This window comes from Astyanax mexicanus, chromosome 6 (assembly GCF_023375975.1).
Source record: "Astyanax mexicanus isolate ESR-SI-001 chromosome 6, AstMex3_surface, whole genome shotgun sequence".
NCBI lineage: Eukaryota > Metazoa > Chordata > Actinopteri > Characiformes > Acestrorhamphidae > Astyanax > Astyanax mexicanus.
Genome location: NC_064413.1, coordinates 35,895,779 through 35,921,104, shown reverse-complemented (window position 1 = coordinate 35,921,104; position 25,326 = coordinate 35,895,779). Strand labels below are relative to the sequence as shown.

General features: G+C 37.6%; 3 protein-coding genes across 10 annotated transcripts in view; 1 reads left to right on the top strand and 2 right to left on the bottom strand.

Annotated features, from left to right (window-relative positions):
* Positions 1-6,669, top strand: part of pde1ca (phosphodiesterase 1C, calmodulin-dependent a) — a 137,445-nt gene extending 130,776 nt beyond the window's left edge. For 3 of the 5 annotated variants that reach the window (XM_022673623.2, XM_049480127.1, XM_049480128.1), the window contains one exon: positions 5,670-6,669. In XM_022673623.2, coding sequence (XP_022529344.2) covers positions 5,670-5,827 — 158 coding nt within the window. In that variant the 3' untranslated portion in view covers positions 5,828-6,669. Of the gene's footprint in view, positions 1-690; positions 5,300-5,669 lie in introns of those variants that run through there. The other 2 variants (XM_022673625.2, XM_022673624.2) reach the window with 1 other exon arrangement.
* Positions 6,670-8,717, bottom strand: ppp1r17 (protein phosphatase 1 regulatory subunit 17). Its single transcript, XM_007249566.4, has 3 exons — positions 7,549-8,717; positions 7,071-7,193; positions 6,670-6,913 (listed from the first exon to the last, which is right to left on the bottom strand). Exons 1-3 carry the CDS (start codon positions 7,745-7,747, stop codon positions 6,843-6,845), a joined length of 393 nt encoding a protein of 130 aa, XP_007249628.3. The 5' UTR covers positions 7,748-8,717; the 3' UTR covers positions 6,670-6,842.
* A 1,234-nt stretch (positions 8,718-9,951) lies between these two features.
* Positions 9,952-24,447, bottom strand: itprid1 (ITPR interacting domain containing 1). Of its 4 annotated transcripts, none has more exons than XM_022673619.2 (17): positions 24,293-24,447; positions 20,921-21,130; positions 20,584-20,632; positions 20,334-20,371; positions 19,683-19,739; positions 18,192-18,240; positions 17,598-17,675; positions 17,054-17,256; positions 16,286-16,779; positions 15,202-15,262; positions 14,608-14,750; positions 12,649-13,935; positions 11,949-12,076; positions 10,849-10,960; positions 10,391-10,642; positions 10,260-10,302; positions 9,952-10,114 (listed from the first exon to the last, which is right to left on the bottom strand). In XM_022673619.2, the coding sequence occupies exons 2-16, from the start codon at positions 21,033-21,035 to the stop codon at positions 10,264-10,266; spliced, it is 3,105 nt and encodes a 1,034-aa protein (XP_022529340.2). In that variant the 5' UTR covers positions 21,036-21,130; positions 24,293-24,447; the 3' UTR covers positions 9,952-10,114; positions 10,260-10,263. The 4 variants fall into 4 exon arrangements, with proteins under 4 accessions (XP_022529340.2, XP_007249627.3, XP_007249626.3 ...); XM_007249565.4 differs by having other exon boundaries at positions 20,921-21,127; XM_007249564.4 differs by having other exon boundaries at positions 20,921-21,037.
* Between the last annotated feature and the right edge of the window lie 879 nt (positions 24,448-25,326).

The following is a 25,326-nucleotide window of genomic DNA, read 5'->3' as shown; positions in this document are numbered from 1 at the left end:
ACGGTGTCTGACCCTGACGCTGCACAAAGCCTTCTCCAGCACATCCCAAAGATTCTCAATGGGCTTAAGGTCTAGACTCTGTGTTGAACTCTCAATCCATGTGTGAAAATGATGATCTCATGCTCCCTGAACCCTGATCTCTTTCACAATTCCAGCCCAATGAATCCTGACATTATTATCTTGGAATATGCCCGAGCCATCAGGGAAGAAAAAATTAATTGATGGAATAACCTGGTCTATATTCAGTATATTCAGTTAGTCAGCTGACATCATTCTTTCAGCACATACTGTTGCTGAACCTAGACCTGACCAACTGCAGCATCAACATAATATTGGATAATTTTCCTCCACAAATAAATAAATTGTTTGTTTAACTGGGTTTTCTTTATCTACTTTTAGGACACACGTGAAAATCTGATGATGTTTTAGGTTCTATTTATGCAGAAGGGTTCACAAACTTTCAAGCTCCACAAACGTTTGGACATATAGTGTGTGTTCATTCAGAAACTCACATTGCATGTGTTTGTAATCCTATAACATTTTTATTTATTTGGGTATGATTTCATGTAATTCACAGCATCCTAACTCCTACCCAACACTCCATTCACCTCCATCGCATTTCTCCACCCAGAGGCTCAGGAGCAGGGGCCCATGCCATTAAATGTGCCATATATCTCCTCTTTTCCACAGATGCCGAGGAGGAGCACAGCAGTCACGACAGCTCACCCGCATCTCTCGCAGCCAGCGCTGCGGCTGCAGCTGCCTCAACGCCTGATGCACACTAACCACACTTTCCTTTCTCAACAAGGACTCCGTCCTCTGAGCAAGCCTCGCACGACAGCGCCGTGGCTCCATCTGGTGGCCACCCTTCAGTTCTTGGGAATGCATTTGACCTCTGTTTTTCCTTCCTTTTTTCGGTTGAAATGAGGATTTTGTTTTTTCACAAGCAGACTTTATTTTTCCTTTGTTACATTTTGGTTATTTTAATTATTCTTTTTCTCTTTTTTTTTTGTTGCCTGATTTTTTTTCCTGCTTTTACCGATGTGTCTTTATGGCTTGGTTTTTCGGGCCTGGCATTGCGATGAGACTTGAGAGGCCCCAGCTTGGAGACCTTTTTCCTACTGTTAACCCAGTAAAGGGTCCTGTTAGCCAGCATTTGTTGCCATAGATGTGGCAGGAGTCTGTTAGTGCTGAAGCCAGGAGGGAGCATATGGCAGTGTGACCATCATGCTTTCCTCCCCAGCTGAGCTCTCCCTGGAGATGATACACACACATAAACACACACTCATATACACACACACACATAAGCATACACACTCTCTCTCTCTTACACACACACAAACACACACACACACAGCAGGCATTAGCTTTATAGTTGCACGTGCTCCAGAGCTCTGTAGACACTGGTCAGAGACGGAGGACAGACAGAAAGACAGACAAACAGACAGACAGAGAGCCTGGAACAGACACACAGCCAGCTTGACTGGGCTGCAGTCCCCACTGTAAGCCTCTTTCCATGGCAGAACCCACAGATGAATGTTCAATTTTGTGGAAGAACAATATAAAGAATGTCGGCTTCATTTTGTTTGTTATTTTTCCTGTATTTTTTATTGTTCTTGTTTATTGTTCTTTGTCTTTATGTAACTGCTGGGTTTTTATGCATTGTGTGCAGTCTGTAAATATGCAGGTAAGGACTTTATTAGTTTACATTTTACATTCAACAGTGATGGTGAGAAGGATATTTTTCTACACATCTTCTCAGACCGAGGGGATATATCATAAAACCTGCTATAGTATAATATCATTCTATCATAAAACATCAGAGCATTCATCATATGCTCATTTTGACCATAAATCAGTTCCGACAGTGATAATAAACTCATTTCAAATGACTGAAAATGGCATTGTCTTCACATTACTGCTTTACTTTTGCCAAATAATGTAGATTTAGGGGTTTACGGGGTGCAGTCTATATACCCGTCAGTGTAGTTTAAAGCTAAGATAAGAGATATAGATATTTTACTATATATTCAGCTTTTCAGCAGGGCAGTCTGACCTCAAAATATTCTGACCGAACTTGTGGCCATGTGTTCAATTCTCTCCGGTTTGACTAGACTATATGTTTGTAACTCGTAACTCTGTACAGGCTGCAATGCCATCGTAGGACTTGTCTCCTATCAGTTCTCACTGTTGTAACTTTCAGTTGATCAGGACTTGTAATATAATAGATGTACTTTCTGATTTGAACAGTCAGTTTTATTTTTGAACATTTTGTATGTATTAACTGTACATAAAGAAGGAAATATTATTTATAAACAAGTGTGTACAGGTATAGCTGTAATTAAGAAAGCTTGTAAGACTTGTAGACTTTTTAAAGCATGGATGGTTTGCATCATTGCAAATTCGTTCATTCATTGTTTCATTCTCTTTTACCAGGTCTGTTCAATTTTATTGAATTTAATGAGAAAAATAGTTTTTTTTTTGTTATTTTACATATGCTTGGAGATGCTTCTCCAATCTTCCTCAGACTGTTTTATGTTATTAATCATGGGGGAAAAAAGAAAGATTGACTGATTGTAATGTGTTACACCCATATGATGCAAATATGTAGTTAGATGAAGCACATGTGCTGCCAACTCTTTTCCTACTCCATTACACCCAAGCCATGATCATTAACGTTTTTTTATGTTTATTATGAGTTTGTGTTTTTTATGCTGCATTTAAAAAGGTAAAAGATGATAGATGCAATACCAGTCAAAAGTTTGGACACACTTTCAATTCAGTGCTTTTTGATCATTTTTAAACAAAAAAAGTGTTAAACAAACCAGAATAGGTTATATATTTTAAATTATTCAAAGTATTACACCTTAAAAAATTTTGGCTGGATTTTCTCAGTCAGCCTTATGAGGTAAAGTCAGCTGAAACATATTTCAGTTAACAGCTGTGCTGAACTCCTCAAGACTTACTTATTTAAGAATTACTTAAATGTCTTGCCTCAATGTGTTTGAGAGCATCAGTTATAAAGTTGTGAAGAGGTAGAGTTGGTACACAGTTAACAGCCCTGTTTAAGTAATATTCCAATCCATATTATAGCAAGAACTACTCAACTAAGTAAAGAAAAAAAGGCACAAAAAGGCAGACCAAGATATATCTCTGTTGCACAGGATAGGTTCATCAGAGTTACCAGCCTTAGAAACTGCAAGTTAACAGCACCCCAGATAAAAGCTTTCCTAAATGATTCACGGAGTGTTTTGGTTTGTTTAACACTTTTAAATTTACTACATGAGTCCTTATGTGTTCCTTCACAAGCTGTATGACTTCAGTATTAATTTATAATGTAGGAAAAACATTAAGCATAAAAAACATTGAATGAGAAAGTGCATCCAGATTTTGACTGGTACTGTACGTTTTTAAATCTAAACTGCATTTTGTTAAATACAAATAAAAAAATAAATAAATCAACAAATTGACAAAGTTTTATGTACAAAAGATGATACAATTTAAAGCACATATTAATAATACTGTACAGTATATTACAGTGTGAGTTAATCAAAATTGTACCAGAATTAATCTAATATAATCAATTAATTTGGAAAATGTACCTGAACAGCACAAATGCCATATGTGTTTCTTTATGATGTCAATTTTTGATTTTATCTTTCTGTTTTTATTTGATATTGGTGGGTATTTTTGGATAGCTAACTAAATCACTGTGTAAAATATTGTTGCCTTGACCAAAGAGATAGATTGTTATTTTGATGAGTTCATTATTATTATTATTATTTCCAAATTAGCACAAACTGCTGAATCGGTGGATTGACATACTGTGCAGGTCTTTATTTTTATGAAGTTTTATTATGCTTACAAATAATTGTTGCCTTAAATTCATTTGATTGCACCACTGATAGGATGTCATCCTTCTGGACCTCAGCTTAGGACCGGGTGTTTCTTTCTTCTTCTTCTTCTTCTTTTTTTTTCCTCTGGAAGACGAGTTTTTCAATAGAATGTTTACCACTGAAGGTTAGAGTGATTTCTATGCCAATCACCCTGTGTATTTACTGCGTGTTTATGAGAGACGTTTTGAGCTTATTTTCTTACCTGTGTGCTCAGTGATTAGCCAAAACGTTAAATCCAATTAGCAGGCGACCATGCATCAAAGCAGCCATCTTCATATTCATACAGCTTTATTTCTGTCTGTGACAGTCAGTCTGTATTATGGTCAGTATGGTATGTAAATGTCTTGAACTTACGTTTAATTTAGGCTTTGTATGTCGTGAGCATACATCTAAACTCTGAGAGACAGTTCTGCTGATATTAAATGGGAGTGAAATGGGTTTTCTCTTTTATCCGGTCACCAGCAAAGTGTAGTAAAAGGATTAAAGCAGAGCTGAACACGGCGTTATTTAAACTTCACAGATCTCAGTGAATGGCCATCATAAGCACGCCGCTTTCCTCAACACTAGAGGTCATGTTTTTATAAGGTAATACTTTTTATGAGCGGGGAAACACGGCCAGGCCTGTGCTAACTGTGGCGCATGCGTTTGCTTACAAACCACTCGGCCCACCCGCCCTCATCAGTTGCGCCACGCTGTGTGCAGTGTGAAATACTCCACAAGAAATTGTTGTTGAAATTGTTTCAGATCTAAAGCAGCAGTAAATATGGTGCAGTGAAATATTGCCTTAATGATTTTCTTAGTTCTGCTTTGTACTAACAAACAAACTGCCAGGTGTTTAGGTCAACCCTGTATTCCTGTTTGTGTGAGTGTCATACATCAACCTCCCTAAATGTCTTTGTAATAAAAACATTCTATCCCAAATCTAAAATCCACTTTATATGTAAAAGAAAATTCTCTCAAACTACTGAAAAGGTAAAATTATATGTAGTTTTATAGAGTTTAAACCAATAAGCAGATTAGTGTAAAAAAACAAAAAACAAAAAAAAACTAAACTGTAGACTCAAACAAAGAGAATCAAAGGGTAGCAAAGTCAGATTCATGGAATTATGTTTCATAGCTCAGTGCCATTATATGTCAATTGTCTTGAGAAATCTTTCAGTTTCATTTTTTTGTCCTGTTTTTTGTGCACTCCTCCCAACACTGTATGATCTACAGTTATGCATTTCTGTGTATTATCTTATCTTTTGTGAGGTTGATGCCAAACCTGTCTTTTTTTTTTTTTTTTTTTTTTAAGAGAGGAAAATGATCACAAACCAAGAGAGAAACATTTTGGTGTGATCCTGTTCGTTCCAATTGCTCCATATTTCACTGTTGTGACAATAAATCTGAACTCAAAGGGCTCAGATGATGACTCTGTGTCTTTATTTAGATACTTTAGCCCAGGCTTCCTGTAATATAGATCCGTTTCTGTACATTGCATTCTGAGATGAGAGAGGGGGGAGGGTTGAGAATCTGACCCCAAGACACACTCTATATAGAATTACATAGAATTGTTATAACGGCATTTTTAAATGTGATTTTGTTATTTGTTCTCCTCATTTTGAGAAGAAAGGCCAATAAAATAATTAATAATAATGTTAAATAAAGTTACAAACCATTGCAGAGATACTGTCAGGCCCTGCTATGACATTGACAACACATTACTTGTTACATGACGTGTTATTGGTGAATCCTTGTTTGTCTAACCCTGAGCTCGTCTGTGTTTTTCTGCAGGTGTGAGGAAGAGGTATCTGATCCGCTACACTAAGAGACCCAGCTACTGTGCCAGTTCCTACCCGCCCCCCAGGCAGAGAGCAGTCGAGACCAAGCTCGTCGACGCCCGAGAAAAAGCCCTGCATCTACAGCGCATCTCTCTCAGAAGTGGGAGGTGACCCCAACAAAGCTCTGCAGGATAAGCTCACATACAGAGCTTATGTATTTATACAGCATTTCACATCCAGAACAGAAAAATCTAGCATATAGATATATTTATGTATAGTGATATGCAAATATTTGGCACCCCTGGTGAAAATGATGGTTTAATTGATCTTTCTATTATTTCTATGTTTAATTTATTTCACAAACTACACATTCTAAAGCAGAAAGACTGTTATTTTTGCTCATTTTAACGTGATTACATTCCCAGACGAGGGTCAAGTATCTCTTATTAAAATGCTTTGCAGTCCAGGACTTAAATATACTTCCTGTCTAAAAAATGGTCCCAATAAGCCATCAACAAATACAAAAATACAAACAATTATAAAAAGCACATTCAATTTTATACTTGTTTTCAATATTGTTACTGTCATGCAAACATCTCTCCAGGTTTTTACCCCCCCCAAGTATTTCACTTCTGATTCATTCAAATCCTGCAAGTTTGAATATAAAGTTGTAAAAAAAAAGAGGAAAGTGAAAGTTTTATATAATATGTTCAAATTCACACTCAGAAAAAACAACAACCAGGGGTGTCAAAACTTTTGCTTAAGACTATATGCAACTTTTTAAAACAGTTTAGAAAGCTGCTCTCTCATATAAACATTCCATGATGATAAAATCTTAAATAAATGGTTAAGTAAGTAGAATTACCTTATTATTATTATATCTACACATATGATACAGTTTAGAACATTTGTTCCTTACCATTTCAGAGAAATGAGGTTTTGTTACAACAGTGATGATATGATCTATTAAATATGCACTTTTGTTATAAAATAAAACTGTTCCACCATAGAAATTTGCAGAAATGTGTATTTATATATTGTAAATCTCTGACACGTGGAAAATGAAGCACAACATTTGAGACATTTGAGAAAGGTTCAGACAGGCTTTAACACATGCAAGCTATTAAAACAATGGGAAACAAACAACAACAACAATCAGTGCGTACGCCATGGTGTAAAAATACAGCTATTTCTTTGCCTCCTTTTCTTCGTCCTCCATGTGAATCAGACGGGCTTCCCCTTTCATTAATCTCACCCCTGCAGGGGGAAAAGTTCAGACATAGGAGAGTTGCACTTAATGCCATAATAATGCCATAGAGAATGAATGAAGAATCATAATAAGAAGACAACACGTGAGTTTAATAAAGGGAGGAGATAAAGAGGATGAAAGAGGATGTAGAAGTGAAAGTGGTACCTGGTATAAGTGGAGGAGAGTTGAGCACAGGCGTGTCTTTCCTGCGGGGCTTCTTTTGTCCGAGTTCGTCCTGCTGATTTTCCTCAGCGCTGTGCTTCTGCCTGTCCATCTCACTGTCCTCATCTGTACAGACACACACAGGGAGGCAGGTTCAGGATAGTGCACTCTAACACAGCTAACAATGCACCCACACCCACAGACAAGCTGTAGTTTGTGTGGAAGAGTCAGTTGGCCATCTGTCTCAGCCTTTGTGCTTCCCAGTGCATCCAGCTCCCATTCCAGCACCCACTCTCCCTTTGTTTTATCCCCTCCCTTTGAGTTTTTCATCCTTTCAAACAGACCCACCATATTAAAACTCAGTAGAGGTAAACATAGAGGCAGAAAGTTAAAGTACATACATATATACATACATAAATGCATGCAGACAGACAGACACAAACAGACAGACAGACAATCCACAGTGCACACTGCTACTTACAGGGACGCTCCTGAGCGGCGAGTCTGTGCTCTGCTGTCTCCGAGAGTGACCTCACACAGCCTGTAGACATGCTGACAGTCTGTTCACATATCAGATAACAGCACTCTCTCTCTCTCTGACTGCACCCACATCCATTATTTAGGCCCCAATCAGTGCCACGGACTCTCACATAAACACACAGGCACATACATACGTACATACACTTCAACACACTTCAACACAAAGGCACGATCACAAAAAGTAACCCAGAATATTTAAATTGTCTAAGAATCTAATATAAGAAATTAAAAAGAAGATGAAATAAACATGGAATGAATATACGCCTCATTATATATATTTGCTGTCCACTAAAAACCTCAGAAATCTTCCAAATTATGACTTTAAATGAGAAGACAACAATGTTATTAACCTTAAATTGAAATCAATGTAAATTAAGAGTTTATTGTTTATTTGTTTTAGAGCATTTTACTGGTCCATTCAGCCAGCATTGATAACACAGTGTACAGAGCAGCACAGGGTTCAAATACTGGGGCAAACTTAACAAAAAAAAAAGTGGAGATACTTTTCACAGGACAGCAGACATATATGGGCTTGGAAAAAACCTTCAAAAAAGATAAAATGTGGTATTTTTTTTTACACTTCTTTTTTGTTGTTTCTCCAAACCCACATATACACAGCTGATGTCTAATGAAAAAAGAAAAAAAAAACTCACAGTTAAGACTCTACAGGAGAAGGCAAATATGTTCTTAACTTTAAATGGAAGTCAGTGTAATAAAGGTTTTAGTTTTAGAGGATTTTATTGGTCCATTCACCCAGAATTATTTGCACAGTGTACAGTGCAGATACAGGGTTCAATCAATGGAGAAAACTTTAAGCAGACATAAATGGAAAGCAGATGTGTGTGTGTTTGGTAAAACAAAAAATATATTTTTTGGAATCATTTTTTGTTGTTTTTTTTCTTGTTCCAAACTCATATATGGTTGCTGAAGTCCAATGCAGTCCAAAACATACATCAGCAAAATAGTGATTTTACAAAAGGCAAAAATGAATACTGATTTCTGAGCATTTCTATTGTTATATTGGTCTGGTTTATCCAAAATTATTTACACAGTTAAGGGATTAAACTGACAGAGAAAACTTAAAACAAGCACAAATGTAAATAGTACATGTTTTTTTTTTTCATTTTATTTAGCACATCAGCCATATATGGGCTTGAAAAAAAACAACAAAAAAAGTTAGAACCTAGCCTAAATTCTTAAAAACTAGCTTTAAAAAAGCAAAACTGAAGAAAAAATATTTCTTATGCCCATTTATGCCAAGTATGGCCCATGCAAAAGAGTGTACGGTGTAAGAAAATCAGAACTTACCCCAGCAGTAGCAGAAGACACTGGAAGGCCTCATCAAAGAGAAGGGTTATGTAGCTTGGAGGAGGGGCCACAACTCAATCTCCATTAGTGGCAGTTGTCAGGGCGACAGAAGCCCTTATGATGTGTCGTGTATGAATATCAAAGGCTCTCTAATTAACCTATTTCAACAGTTTGAATTACTATTTCAACATGTTAAGCAGAGTGGATCTCAAAAAAAAGCACTGTAGAATGAAGGGGGGGGGGGGTCTATGAAGGGGGCAGACTGCAGGAAGAGGAAAGACTTCAAAATATGACATTCTAAATAAGACATTGTTTCTTTCTTTACTTTATATCAGCACATCATAAACAAGCATGCAAATGTATTATACTCTAATTACAAAACTCATCAAGAGCACAATGGAAATGCAGGCTACAATAAAGGAAAGGGTAATAATAGATTAGATGTATTTGTTCATTGTTTGCACATAACAAAAGGGACAGCAGTACTCGTAGAGTTGGGAACAGGGGACAGCTTTGATGTCTGATTCAGAACTGAGATGGGAATTTTTCGTCCTCTTCAATGAAGTGCGTGTAGAGTGGTGATGAATATATTATCTTATTAATAATAATAGAGGTTTTTCAATATTGAAAATTGTTTACAACAAATAAAGTTTATGACAGGACACAGAGGCCCAACACTTGAATTTTAAAGGGCGAAAAAAATTAAAAATAAAATATATATATATATGCGATTACTTTTATTAATAACAACAGTGAGAATAGTTATAATAGCAAAATTATCTTTTTTTATTTTTATATTTGTCTAATATGTAAGCACATGTATGGCAAAATGGTAAAAAGCACATAACAAGAAAATACAATTCTATGTCTGTGGCATTTCTAAAAGACATTTGGAAGAGGGATATAGGACATCATATAAGATATTTTGGCAAAAATTAGAGCTTTTTTTGAGAGACCCTGTGTTGAAGTTTACTAAGCTATAGATTTGAGCCCAGTAAAGTGAGTGTGTTGAAATATTTAAAAAAGGATCCATACAGAGGATTCAGATGCTTTTATTGTTCTAAATTTAGGATTTACAGCATGCCTCAGTGCATTATACTAAAAAAATAAATCAATACATAAAATATTTTAAGTTAGAATAAAATAAAACATTAAATCATCAAGGTGCAAATATTCTTCTCACTTTTGACTTTGAAGAACTGTAAAAAAAAAGACGAGACAATTGTTTTGTTACTTCAAATCACATTTAACTTTTTCATAAAGTATAGTAAATTTTCAAAAGAACCAACAAAGCATATTTGAACAAAGAGCAACAGAACTGTAAAATGTTTTATTGACACAAACCTTTTCATTCCAGTGAATCATTATTGATGGTCACATCCTTTAACTGAAAGAAAATAGAGCTGTGAAAAAAAAATACTACACAAGAACAAGATCTCTTACCATATAAAACTAATACGTGGGTGAAAACTTACACTTTTAATAAATCCTACAAAGTCCAGCTTGTCTGTCTTACTGCTGGGGCTCCAGTCACTGCCGTTGGTGAAATCTGAGTCACTGGTGGGCTGCTGGGAGAGGCAAGACTGTGTGGTGTCCATCCCAGGCAGGAGGCAGCACTGAACGGCCACACTTCTCTTGCAGGTGTTGGCTGGGTGGGGTGTGTCAAATGGAGTAATGTGCAGCTGAGAGCACAACTGAGATTGCTCATCCAAAAGTCTGTTCAGTTTCTATGACAAAAACAAACAAAAAAACAACAGTTTTTTACATTTTCCATCTATTTTATAAGATTTTTTAAAACATATTCACTCTTTAGATACAAGATAGAACTCAGAGCGATTGTATATTCTGTATATAGTAATTATATACAAATTTATTTACTTCATAAAGCCTATGATGTGCATTACACAGAGCTAATACAGATAAGGCTGGATACCATTTTAATGCTGTCATCATAAGCGTGGACTAGATCAGTGAGCTGCTGCTCCAGAAGCACTGCTTCCTGTTTGACAGCTGCCCTCAGCTCCAAAACACCCTGCACATCAGCCCTGTGAAAATAACACACTTTCAACACCTATATATAAATTCTGTATCCTTTATGTGTAAATTATCAGTTTAAAAATGTTTGTAGTAAAAATAGATAAATTTGGAAAGTGCGTAACACTATTAGCAAAAAAGGTTTAAATATATGCATCAAAATTGACAAACAACTAAATTTAAATCTAACTGTAAAACAAACACTTGGACAAAAGTATTGGGACACCTGTTTATTTAGTGTTTCTTTGGAATTACATGTATTTAAAGAGAGTTTATCCTGTTTTTGTTTGAGTAACTATCTCTAGAGCCTGTCCATGGAATATTTGAGCACTGCTGTGTGGATTTTATTGGATAAAGCCAAAAGCACTGGATAAAGCCCCATCATTTCAGAGAAAACAGTCCACAGATCAATGCTGGGGCCTTTAAATCCCTCTATCGAACACATAGTATTAGGCATGGTGCCGATATGTTCATGTTTGTCTGCTCCAGAGAACCTTAGTCTGCTGGAAATATTGCTCTTTATTAGAAGGGATGTCCACAAACATTTGGACATATAGTGTAAATAGGGCTGCACTGATACAGTCATAATTAATAATGGTTTTAAAAAGGCCCATACTTAAGCAAACGACACAGGGGTTAAATGATATTCGAAAATCCTTACCTAAAATATTAGTTCTAGTATTACTAGTATTACTTTAATGTACTTTTCATGCTACACTTCACACTACAGCTCACAGAAATCCTACCAACAGGCTGCAAATTTTAAAGGAATTTTTGGAACAATCCTTAAGTTCAGGTCTTTTTTTAGAAGGCTATAGTCACTTTATCATTACAGACAGTTATAAATCTGCTAAGTACACTTACAAGTCCCAAACCCCACTCTCGTTTAATTCCACCTTAATCCCAGGGTATGACCATTTTTATGTTTTCCAGCAGTGTGGTTTATTTTAGGGCAGAAAGCCTGGAAGCACAGCAGTGTGTTTAAAATACAATACTAACCTGTGTACGTCAGACAAAGAGTTGAGCACTGACGTGTGCTCTTCCTGAAGCCTCTCCTCGATCTCTGATAACACCCACCGGAACTTCCTCATACATCTCATCATGCCCTCCAATTCATCCAAAGAATACTGCAAAAAGAGAGAGAGCAGGACTGTGCGTGAGAATCACTTAAAGCTCAGCCTCTTTCGTGTTTTAGTGAAGGGAGCTTTTATTAAAATTGTTTACGAGCGACAGTGGGTGAGCTTTGGAGTCTAGGCGAGGGCTGTAGGGACGGCAGAAGTGGCCAGCCATCTCTGATCCTGTCCATAACGCATGCAAATAGGCCATTCAAATGCAAATCGAGCCCATTTATCAAATCCAACCCACAGACCTTTTAATCAGCACTCGCCTTCGAAGAGTTTTTTTTTCCCCCATTTTCCCTGCTAGCTTTTTTTTAGTGAAGAAATATGTATCATAATACGTATTTCACAAAGGGCGTTGCTCTATGGTGATCAAAGAAAGCAGGGAGACTCTAGCTCTTTAAACTCTAGCTGACAGGGACTATGGAAGTGGAAGCGTATCCTTGATCATATTGATGTTTTTGGTGCCTCGACCTATCGTATTACCCCAAATTACATTGGAGGAAATGTGAGCCTCCCTGTTTGTCTCATAAATTTGCCCTTGGGCTACCAATCTATCTCAAAGCTATGATGTAACTCACTGGCAGGCTGGAGGCTGTGTGCAGATGGCTGATGATGCTGGAGTGCTGCTTCTGTCCACTCTTGTTCTGGCAGCAGCAGTGGCAGTTGTGGTCACAAGAGCAGCAGCACTGTCCAGTGCCTGTCCACAGCGTCCCCTCCCAGCGCTTGTCCTCTTCGTGTGAAGTGCCCATGTCCAGCGTTGTGGAATGCAACTGCAAATTTGGGAGGCCTTTAAAGCTGTCCTCAGAATGCCACGGGTGGGGTGATGAGGTCACCTGTTCAGGGGAGGCGGGATTATGGGGAGAGCTTGAGAGATGGTCCTTATTGGCGTCTGATTGGTTCCTATGAGAGAAGGATTCTCTTCTAGTTTCGACACTGCTGGGAGAGTTGGGCCCTAAGGAAAGGCTGTGGCTCAGACTCCCTCTGAAGGAACTCTGGGAAACAGAGGACAAAGAGGAGCGCATCTGCACAGAGACAGAACGTCCAGAATACCCACCTCCACTGTTTGTCTCAGTGGGTTTTTTATTCTCTGTAATATCTGCTTCCAGGTCGAAGGGAAATGAGCCCTCATCAAAGGCAGTGCATTCGGATTTCCGCACCTCTTTTTGAGAATCTGCTTGGGGAATTACATCAGGTGGGGGACTTAGCGAGTCCTCCACAGCTGTGGCACTTTGGCCAGTATTATGATCTACAGCAAGTTCCTTTTGGGCAACATTAATTTCTCCTAAACAATCTACATTATTAGTGTCTTCAGCTGTGGTATTTTCACTTGTTTTACAGTCTTTAGCAATGTCCTTTTGTGCAACGTTCACATCAACCAAACATTCTACATGATCAATGTCCTCTGCTGTGGTATTTTTACTCATGCAGTCTTCAGCAATGTCCGTTCGTGCAACATCCGCATCTACCAAATAATCTACTTTACTAGTGTCCTGTGATGTGATATTTTCTTTACTAATGCAGTCTTCAGCAATGTCCTTCGATACAATGTACACATCTACCGAACAGTCTAATCGATCTGTGTCCTGTAATGTGGTACTTTTTCCAGTATAGTCCTCAGCAACATCTTTCTGGACAAAATTCACGTCTACCTCATCAGCATCCTGTAAGTAACTTTCTGCAGCATCTCCTCCACCTGTCAGCTCTTTTCTCGAAGCAGCGTTTGACTGTGTTTCACAGGATTCAGTGTGTTCAAGCATCCTCTCGGAGGAGATTGAGTGATCTGTGGAGTGTAACTCTACAGTCTCCTGCTGCTCCACACTCTTCTGCTGGCTGTCTGTACTTTCTCCCGACATGGCATGCAGTACCTGCAGACAAAAACCCACACCCATATGTCATCTTCTCTAGATAAGAAACAGATGGTTCAGCAGGTTCTAAATCTGATTTACAAAAGATCTTAAAACATCCTCAAAACATTTGTTACAATTTTTTAATGTCACGTGTTTCTGTAACATGTTCCATACAGTTTTTAAAAACAGGTAATGTATACACTGATCAGCCACTACATTAGTACCTGATGCACTAACCAAACAATAGCTACTCTGTGGTGTTCCTTTAGAGTCCTGACCATTGAATAACATGGTAAGAGAGACTGTAATTATAAAACTACAAAGTGCTACTCTATGGGACTGATAAAAAAAAGACAGTGGATGTAAAAAGAAGAATGTGCTGTAATAATTTTGGCACTGATTAGTGTGATAAATATATAATAATCTTACTAATAATAATAGTCTTACTTACTGCAGCTTAAACAGTGTTTATTAAATTATGAACCAAAAATTAATCAATACAATATATTTCATATATGACTGTACTATAAACAAAGGCCAGGCCCATTGTAAAAGTATTTTTAGGTGACAAAAAGTAATTACAATCTAAGAACTATTAATTTCTTTTGGAACTAATAAAGTTTCCAAAAGAATCAGTAGTGATGCAGTATTTCTTTCCCCTCAACTGTAACATGCAAGAAGTCCCCTTACCTTCATAAGCTCCGGTCCTGGACAAGGGTGCTGAGAGAAAGCAGGAACAAATGGCTCCTCCAGAAATCCACTGCTGTCTGACTGACAACTGTTCGTCCTCACCACACACGAGCTCACACGGGACAGGCTCGCTTGCTCACTACCTACACAGTCCACAATAGCTACTGTCTGAAAATGATCACTGTTTCCATTGCATAATGGAGCATAATGACACTTCAGTCAAAATAACTTCAGAGCGATAAATCTAAATAAACACATTCCATTAATGCCCCTGCAAAGCCATAAACCAGGCTTTGCCTCTCCTCCGCTTAGAGAGGCAATAGAAACCTAAACAGGTCTAAACTGATGTCCATATGAAAATGATCTTAAAAGAACCAGGTGAAATTTGCATGTTATCAGAGTTATATTGCACTATATTAAACTGCCCACTCAAACATAATGACATGCTTCTCATGGAACTATGACTTTGCTTCTAGGAAAGAGACAGACAAATATACAGAAACATACAAAAACACTGACAAAACACAAGCTACACTGGAAAACAGCTACCAGAAAAATAAATTAATTAATTAATAATAAAACATTAGCACATACCTGCATGATCAGCAGGGCCAGTGCAACTCCCTGCTATACTTCCCTCATCAAAGCTCTGAATCTGCAAACAGAAAACAAACAGCTCATTTAGTAGAAGAGCTTTATCTAACATAAAACAATCAATCAAAATATATTTAAACTCAACATATATTGATTATTTTACAGCATTATAAGGAAGAAGGGATGATATTAGTAAATATACATTTACGATGCAGATGTTTAACAGAGGCATTAATACAAAAGCATTTTAAAAATGCTGAATAAAAAAAAAACTTCAAAAAAGCAAACAAACCAAAAGCTACCAAAAAGAAAAGGAAACAGCAGAGAAAATCAATAATAATTTAACATTAGGATAAAGGTTAAAAAATGTAAAATATATAAAACCCCAGTCAAAAGTTTGGACACATTCCCATTCAATGCTTTCTTTTTTTCTAAATTGTAGATTAATATTAAAAGACATGAAAGCAATTAAGAGACACTTATGGAATTACATAGTAAACAAAAAAAGTGTTTGCATCCACACTCCCCTGACCTAAACCCAACTGAGACGGGTTAGTTGGGATGAGCTGGAGCTTCACAGCATGAAGGAAAAGCAATAACAATTGTTCAGAGCCTCCAGAAACTCCTTCAAGATGCTGAGAAAACTATTCCAGGTGACTTTCCCTCATGAAGACTCTGAGATTAAAATACAAAGAGTGTGCAGATCTGTCCTCAAAGCTAAATGTGGCTTTTAGAATATAAGTATAATAATAAAAATATATATAAATATAAAGTATAAAACATATTCTGGTATGTATTCCTGTATAGCTTTAAAGTCTTCAGTATTAATTTTCCAATGTAAAAAAAAATATTAAAAGAAAACACATTAAACAGGGCAGGATGCATGGAGGTGGGCCAAAAATTGAAATAGTCAAGTGACACCATCAAGTTATTTTTTTAGAAATGCTAGAGATGAAACAGTACCTACAATCTAGACGCAAGGGCCAAATAATAGTTGTATTATTACTATTATTATTATTATTATTATTATTATGCTAAGTCTGCAAGGTGGAGGGGTCATTAAAGCACAGCCATAACACATCACCTCTTCCAGCTCAAAAGACTCTGCAGGCTGTCCTTGACCCTTGTGTGCGAAGGTGACGTTGCATGGCTCCCTCACTCCGCTCGGACCGCTGCTTTTGCACTGAGTCTGAGGGGGAGCCGACGAGGGCTCAGCTGCTTCTGGGATAGAGTTTTGCTCCTCTACCAGTGGGCTGAGGCTGGCAATTTCGGGGAGACACTGCCTGGCACGCTTTACAGGGCTTCGCTTGTCTTGTGGAGGATCTGCAGGTAGATCTGGGCTGTAGGACGGGCCAGTCAGCGGAGGAGAGAGCGGCTGCTGGTCTTGGGAAGTGGCTGCTTGGCTCAGGGACTTCTTGGAGGCTTTTCGCAACAGCATGCCAACCCGCTTCCTCCTCTCTCTGGTTTCTGCTGAAATCTGAGGTTCTCCAGGCTTTTCTGCAACTTGAGCAGGGCCTCCAACCAGAGAATTAAAGGCTGTGGTGACCTGCTGTAACACCTCAAGCTGTCTGAAACGATCTGATAGAGAGAGAGAGAGAGAGAAAGATAGAGATACAGAGTTAGAGAGAGAAATAAAGAGATAGAATAGCAATAGAGATGTAAGTCCATTTCATCATACAGTATGTGGCAGAATGTTCAAACCAGTTATCAGTCAGTTACCACACTGTAATCATGCAGGAAATTAATGGACAACTTTCCCCTCAGCTGCAGGAAGTAAAACCGCTCCGCTTCTCAAGAACAGGCTGAATATGCAATTACAGTCATGCAGTTATCTAATGAAATGAGCACTCACTTCTGACGTCTGGATTCTCAATGTCCATGCGGTTCTTCTGCGCCTCCAGGAACAGCTGGATGTTGATGCCGCGGGCTTTTGACTGGTGGTTGATGAAGCGGGCTGGGATTTTTACAGTAATGTCCGGTTCTTCTGCACCAAAGCCCAGGTCCAACAACAGTTCTTCTGGGTCATCCTGCCACAGGTTCAGCACATCCATGACACTAAAAGAGAACAATTGCATCAGTTTTAGTCATTCTTAAAAGCAGAGAACCCGATCAGTCTCTATTTAAAATAAAGTAGTCAAAACATTCGTACTGACTACTGATTACAAAATTATACAGTAATCATAGCTTTCCATACCACACTAATGAAGGTAGGGATTTATGGGGTCCTAGATAAACATTAAAGGGGACAGTCATATTGCATGCCCCACTGCCTTTGCTCACATTAGTTATACCACTCAAAAACCAAAATACTTTATATTTAAATGACAATAATATTTTTAATTTAATAAATACTAAAATGCATTTCAAAAAATGAAAAAGCATATAGTAACAGTTACCTCAGTGGCCCAGAATGGGTTGAGAATGCCGATGTTAAGCTGTTCCACCTGGGCAGTGGAGTTCTTGGCACAAAGGACCTGGAAGAGTTTGAGGAGACCATGATGCCACATCAGAGAATCCACTGAAGTGTACCTGTTCAACATTTACGGTCTGCAACTACTGATCACAGCCATAAATCCTGTTTCAAATCCCACCCTCTTCCACACATGTCTAATATCTTCCCTAGCAAACCTCATGCAAACTGCTCAGTAGCCAAGGAGAAGGCAGGTCAACTGAGTGTGTATATTTGCATGGAAAATATGAGTCATTGGTTTGCCGACAGGTTCAAAATACCTGTCCCATCCAACACACGCATAACATCATGTGACCCTCATTGCCCTCCCTAATACTGAGGTGAACCAGGGCTAGAGCAGTGTTGCCCAATTGTGGGCATAGAATCGTCATGCAGTGTTTGTTTTTAGGAAAATCCCTGCTGGCTAAAATACAGGAACAAATTCAACAAACTTGCACAATGAAAATATATTTGGATAGAAATGTATTCTGTTCTAAAATGTCACAGAAAAGAATAAAAAAAGCAGATAAGGGAACCTTACCTTAGATATCCCTCTGTGGCCCTTACAGCAGGTTTACCATATAAAGATGCTGTTTTAGAAAGAAAGAAAAACAGAAATGAGAGGAGGTCAAATTAAACTGAAACACTCTGTGTCTGTAACAATAAAACATGCCCCCACACACCGTCTGGCTGTCTGTCCGTCTGTTTGCTGTCATCCACACTAGAGCAGTACAGTAGCTATATTAGGAAAGACTTCTCTTGTTGTTGTATTCATTTGGCTGTCCTCATGAAACCAAGCCATAAAGGTTATTCCTTCATCTCTCCTTGGCATAATGTCAGGGACAAAGTGAGCCTGAGTGGCTTCTAATAAGAGCATCCCTAATGCAGGCCTCTCCTATTATGTCCCCTTTGCCTCTGCCAAAGCATTAGACGTGTTTGATTCTGTGGAACACTGGCAATCCGTTCCAATCCAGCGTTTCATTCCCTTTCTAAGACCCGTGATCTTCTTTGGCTGCCATGGTATAAGCGCAGATCCAGACCCATAAACGAGACAATACTTTACACTGAAAAAATATCCTGTTTGCCCAGAAAGATCCAGAAAGACTCACAGTGAAGTTGTTTGCTGAGGGAAATGCAGGCTGAGTAAAAAAAAGACAAGCATCTGAGGAGATATCTATAGACAAATCTTGAGGAGTGAAGACAACAAGGAGAAAACACAATGAAAGCCAATCCATGCAGGTTCGAGACAGACTGTACTCACATGCCTTCTGTGAAGCCAGTACACTCATGCCAAGACACAGAATTAAAAAAAACTATCAAATAAAAAAATCTGGAAACCCAAGTGCAGCTCGGTCAGTTAGAAATGTCTGAGAAGATCCATTTGTATGCTGGGTCCCAGACGGTAGTAGTGCTATGCCTTCTTCATACGCAGAGCTAGTTCCCTATGTCCACAGTAGAAGAACACCACAAACACCACCAATGCTTATCTCCGATCTCTCCAGACACACAGATTTCACAAATTCTTCTTCATTCTTACCTTATTCTGTCCTTTCTTGCTTCATTTTGAGAGTTGCACCTGGAACAAGCATCATGCTTCCTCATTTCAATGGTCATCTAAGGCTGAGGCGAGTGACAGCAGGGGACTGGTGTTCCTCACCCCGTGACGGTGTTTGGACAAGAGCGGAGTGTTCCCCTCAGCTGGGTTAAACATCCAGACGTGGAAGAGAGGCTTAACGCCGTCTCCCTTTCCCTCTCTCTTTCAGGCGGACACAGCTGACTACACATGAAGACAGTGCAAACACCCCAGCACTGTGCCAATACATTTTCCTCTAATATAAATAAACCTGCGCTGGGAACAGCTCTAGTCTGTGTGTTCACCACTTTTAGAGCTAAAATAATAGAAGACCTTTGGGCATATTTTGGATAAATCACTGATGTGATTGAAACCAAGATTCCTGTTTTAGCCTAGTATTTGCTTTATTTAAACCTGTACTAGTCCCTTAGACATTACAAAAAGTGAGAGCAGGTTTACCTTCGATGCCCAACGCTAAGTCATCTTCAGAACTGCCATTCCTCTTCAGACGACGGGCTATAAGCAAAGTGGTATTGTTTATTTTACAATATATACAAAGCCAATGACAGCATACACCAACAGTCAGGTGATTTAGATCCTGGAGGCGAGCATTTAAGCTCAATAGCACCTTGGTTCAGCTGTTCAGTAAAAAGATTTAAACTGATTGGACTTACCTTTTTAATATCCTAGGTTTTTAGTTTCCCTACCTCTAATCTGACACCAAAAGCAATTCAAACTGGACTACAATGATAACCTAATGTAGGTCGACAAAGAGAAAACCTGGACGTTTAGTGCCAATAAAGCTTATTAGATCAAGTTACAGTGTGAAGTTTCCAGCCCAGGTTTGTTGTAAGACTACTTTGCATGTTGTTTGACTGGATCAGGCATACAAAGCCACTGCCCAACAAGTGGCTTCTGGGAAGGGTTACAAAATCCTTTCCCAAAGGAAAATGTGACTAAAAAATATTTTTGGACTAAGAGAATGTTAGGGCTTTATCTTTCCATCACACATGTGCATAAAGTATGCCATTATAGCAATTATACCAAAACTGCCAAAAAGAAATACTACAGAACATTTTATGCTTTACACATAGCTGAGTGAACTCTCACCTGGAGTGTCCTGAATGGCCACTGGTTTAGAATCTTCTCTAAAGAATGAAATCAAGATTAAACAGAGCCAGAAAACAACAAAGTGTTAAAGAACATTTTAATCTAATCAGGAAACTATGTGATGGAATGACGGTGTTCGCATACATGCATCACTGAAATGTTATGCCTTATTTGCTAGGTTTTAAAAATAAAAGTGGTATATTTGAAAAAAAAAAGAGGAACTTTGCTGCATAAGTCGATCAGTACTTACTCAGTGATAGAATTGAGCCACTGCCGAATGCTGTCTTTATGGCATTTTTCTGTTGAGAATAATTAATAGAAATACCAAATATTACAGATCTATTTCAGGAGTCTTTGTCTGTCTTTTATTTGAATTAGGACAATCATAAACAACCACCCAAGAAAAATCCCAGTTATTTAGATTTGTCCCACCATAAGGACAACTGGCAAACCTCTGTGTGATAAGTAAGTTCCTTATAGCCACCACTTTCATTCAAAAAAAGTAGAATGCATCAACTTGCTTACTTGCTTTACTGCCTCTTACGTCTCATCAAGCTAACACTTTTTTTTACTTTAAAAAGCCATACCTGTACTGGGGCTGGCGAGTGGCTGCGTAACAGATACGTCATCCGTCCTCCCAGTCCACCTGCTTTTGGAGGCATGTAGCCTGGCCCTTTTATCAGCCAAATGATCAGCAGCCATTCCTGCAGTCACAAATTTCACCTCATTACAGATCAGGTTCCAGCCACAGCCACTATTTTGCAATTAGTAAACAGCTCACAGTCCTCCCGCCTCTACTGGATAAATACAGAGAGAAAAAGAGATGCAAATGTGTCAGATCAGAGTTAAGCAGAAGTCACGGGACAGCCTTTCCTTCCTTGCTCAAAAAACTGCCCATAGTTTCCTGCCACAGTGTTTATCAAGAGAGAGCAGACAGAGTGAAATGAAGATTCTTCAGCTGGATATGAGGCTTAAGCTCTGACACTTACATGATAGCAGCTGTTAGTTTTACTGTATTCTGTGTAAAGAATTACACAGCTGCAGAACTTTTGGCAGTAAAGGATGGACAATGGTTCTTGTGGACAATGGTTTGTCCCTATGGCACAAAGGGGGACTAATGTGCTTTTTTAACTTCTTATTGTACAATTTTACAGCTATGATTTACAGCTAGCAACAACTCTAAAACTTTATACATATTTCAACCATTAGCCTATGCTACAAAGTAGAAACATTACAAAAAGAAACATAGTAGATAGAAAAATATATATTTTTTTATTATTGTAATTATTAAAATAATAATTAAAATATTTGTTTATTTTAAGAACATTTTAGTAATCCACTAATGAAACTGAATCTAATGTGGCTGTACCATGCTTTGCAGGAAAACTGCAATCAAATGTGTGCAAGAACTTGTGATGAGTCTTTTACAACACTGTGAAGAAATTCTGCCTCAATGTTGCCTCACTCACTTTGCAGAATTCTGTTATTCCAGCTATACTATAGGGTTTAAAAGTGTTGACTTCCAGTTTTACCCTTTCTGAGAGGGAGCATAACTCAAGTTGTACAATAACTGCAGAAAAACACCTTCTTCTTCACCCTCCCACCACCATGTTTCAATGATTGTTTAATGTGTTAACATAGAAATGTGGTATTAACTTAATGCCAAAAGAGAAGGAAACCTTATCTTCCAAAATGACAGACAATTGACTAATTGGTCAAACAGTCAGTTAGCAAGTGTGAGAGAATCTTTGTGTCCTTTTCGGTCAGCAGTCGTTTCCACCATTCTCATGGATGCCTTTTTTGTCCAGGATCTTTCTTAGGAATTGTGTACATTAACCATAAAGTAGGCAAGTGAAGAGTCTTATCTTAGATTCTTGTCTGGGTTCTTTAGTAACCTCCTGAATGTGCAATCCATACCCTCCTTTGAATTATATATTTTTTGTAAACTGGCTGCTACTCAGAAGGTTCAACAATGTTCCAAGTTTTCTTTATTTTGTGTATAATGGCTCGGAGTGTGGACTGGAGTCTCAGAACCTTAGCAATGGCTTTGTAACTCTTTCCAAATTTATAAATTCCCTGACTTTGATTCACATGTATTTTTAAATCATATGGCCTTTTGAGACCTAGCCTGCCTTATATTGCCAGATTGGTTCTAGTTAAGCCATGTTTAGACACAACAGGACTGAAGCTAATTATGCCTGGGTGTAACTCGTGAAATCAAGCCAAGATGTCAATTAAATTTGGTTAACACTTTGATTAAGTAGTCACTGCAGGCCTTACTGTCGGATACAAATTATGAAGGTCAGATAAAACAAAAAAAGAAATTGCTAGCACACTTTGTCAACACACTCCCATTATCTTAATATTTGTTTTATTGTTTTATATGTTCTGAAAAGTCAGCTTTGTTTATGAAAAAACAGTAGATGATATCGCTCCAGCACCCATTCTAGTCAGGATTGATTCCACATTTTGCAGTATTTCTTTTTATTTTTATGTTTTCGTATTTTCAACCAAACTTCTGCACACACACACACACAAGGGCATCTGTGGCCAAAAGCTGAGTCTGATTGATCTCCATTCTTTAACTGTGTCTCATACCATTTCCACCAGGATCATGATGGAATATAATGTCTAAAGGAATCTAGTTGCAGTCTTGTCATTTTTAAATTAGTGACCACGCAAGCCTTTGCAAAATAATGACTCATTTCTCATCTTTAAATTTGAAAGAGTTTCAGACTTTAATCCTTTAAACATATTTTAAAGCCATTTCAAAATCTTCTAGTGCATGTTTGGTATTAGGAAGGAATTACTTTTTTTTTTTTACATATGTATGATCATAGACATAGATTTTTTTTTTTAGATTATTTATTTATTATTTTCCAAAATGTATAGATGCATACAGCTCCTGAAAAAAATAAGAGATATGATTTATTTTCTGAATCAGCATCTGATTTTGCTGTTTATAGGTATATATTTGAGTAAATTGAACATGTTTGTAGTTTATTCTATAAACTACAAACATTTCTTACAAATTCATAATAAAAATATTGTAATTTAGAGCATTTATTTGCAGACAATGAGAAATGGCTGAAATAAAAAAGATTCAGATCTTTCAGACCTCAAATCATGTAAATAAAGCAAGTTCATATTCATAAAGTCTTAAGAGCTCAGAAATCAATATTTGGTGGAATAACCCTAATTTCTAATCACAGTTTTTTATGTATCCTGGCATGTTCTCCTCCACCAGTCTTACACACTGCTTTTGGATAACTTTATGCCACTGCTAGTGCAAAAATCCAAGCAGTTCAGCTTGGTTTGATGGCTGTAATCATGCATCTTCCTCCTGATTATATTTAAAGAGGTTTTCAATTTGGTAAAATCAAAGAAGCTTATCATATTTAATTTTTTTTTTTTCAGAGCTATAGATTTTTGTAAATGCTGCAATACGTTTACTTATGTTGTCATATTAATGTGATATTAAATTAGTGGGATGCCCTGAAACATGAAAATGACAAAGCATGCAAAAACAACTATGCAAAAACTGAGGAAATTGGGAGTTACAATTTCACACCATCACAAAAACTAATACACACAAGATAATCTATACACACTGTAACAGCAGCAGCAGCTTGTTTTTTTCTTGTTTAGTTTGTGAGTCAACATTAATATCTTAAAAAAGACCACAAGTAGACAAGGCCAGAACAGGACAGGCCTAGCCTATCCTTTATACAAACACAGAAAAAGAAATACACACAATAACCACAAAAAATAAACGCTATATCATCTCACATAAAAATTTCTGAAATAGCTAAGCTAACTACCATTCCCAAAAAGGACTAAATAACTAAAACTGCCTAACTAACCCGCCTGTGGTTTAATTGTTTTCCCACGAACTTCCCCCGCTACATCCATCATGGCGTGAAAGTGCACTAAAGTCATTAATACCTAAATAAACTCACCTTATCTTGTGTTCTCAAGACTTCACACAACACTCAGCATTTCCAAACACCGCCTAACTGTTAGCCTACACAAACTTAAAGCTCTATTTACTGTTGCCTGCCTACTTCCTGCTGCAGGACAGCGCCGGTGTCACGGTATGTAATCTGGCTTCTCGCCCACAGGTAAGAAAATATGCAAATTTGCTGACGGGAGAGATGTCACCACAGTTCCAAGAAATGCGTCCTTTGGCCTTTTGCGCTGGTTTACAGTGAACTTCCTCAGAAAACAATTCTGTAATAAAACAATTCATAAAAAAAAAACTAAAAGTAGCTCAAATTACTAATTTATGATGGCTCACTATACTTTAATAAATTAATACAGCAATATTTATTATTAGTATTATTTTTATGTGCTGTTCTTATCTGCTTATTAACTTAATTACGTAATTAATTATTTTCTTTCTTTTTAAAAGTAGATTTAAGGTACTTAAGATGTATTTGTATTATAAAGTAGATTTTATGCCCTTACGCTGTGTCTTGCAGTACTGCTTTTCTACCAGCAGATGTCAATAAACGACCACCAGGGAAATTGGCTGCGTTGTGGTGAACAGCAACATGCACTTCTATCAAATCTGTGTTGATTTACATGGATTCTTAATTAGTTCCTTCATTTATTAACCCATAAAAGCCCAGGCCCATTTCTGAATATTCATTTCAAATTCAAAATTGAATCAGATAAATTCAGTGAGCAGCTCATTGGTGTTTATTTCTTATTATAGGCACACATGACTGTAAATGTTTTAAAGTTAAAATTGTGTTGTAACATACAGCTCTGGAAAAAATAAGAGCCACTTCAGTTTCTGAATCAGTTTCCCTGATTTTGATCATTTATAGGTATATGTTTGAGTACAATTATCATTGTTGTTTTATTCTATAAACTATAGACAACATTTCTCCCAATATTATCAATTAGAGCATTTATTTGCAGAAAATGAGAAATGTCTGAAATAACAAAAAAAAAGTTTTCAGACCTCCAATAATACAAAGAAAACAAG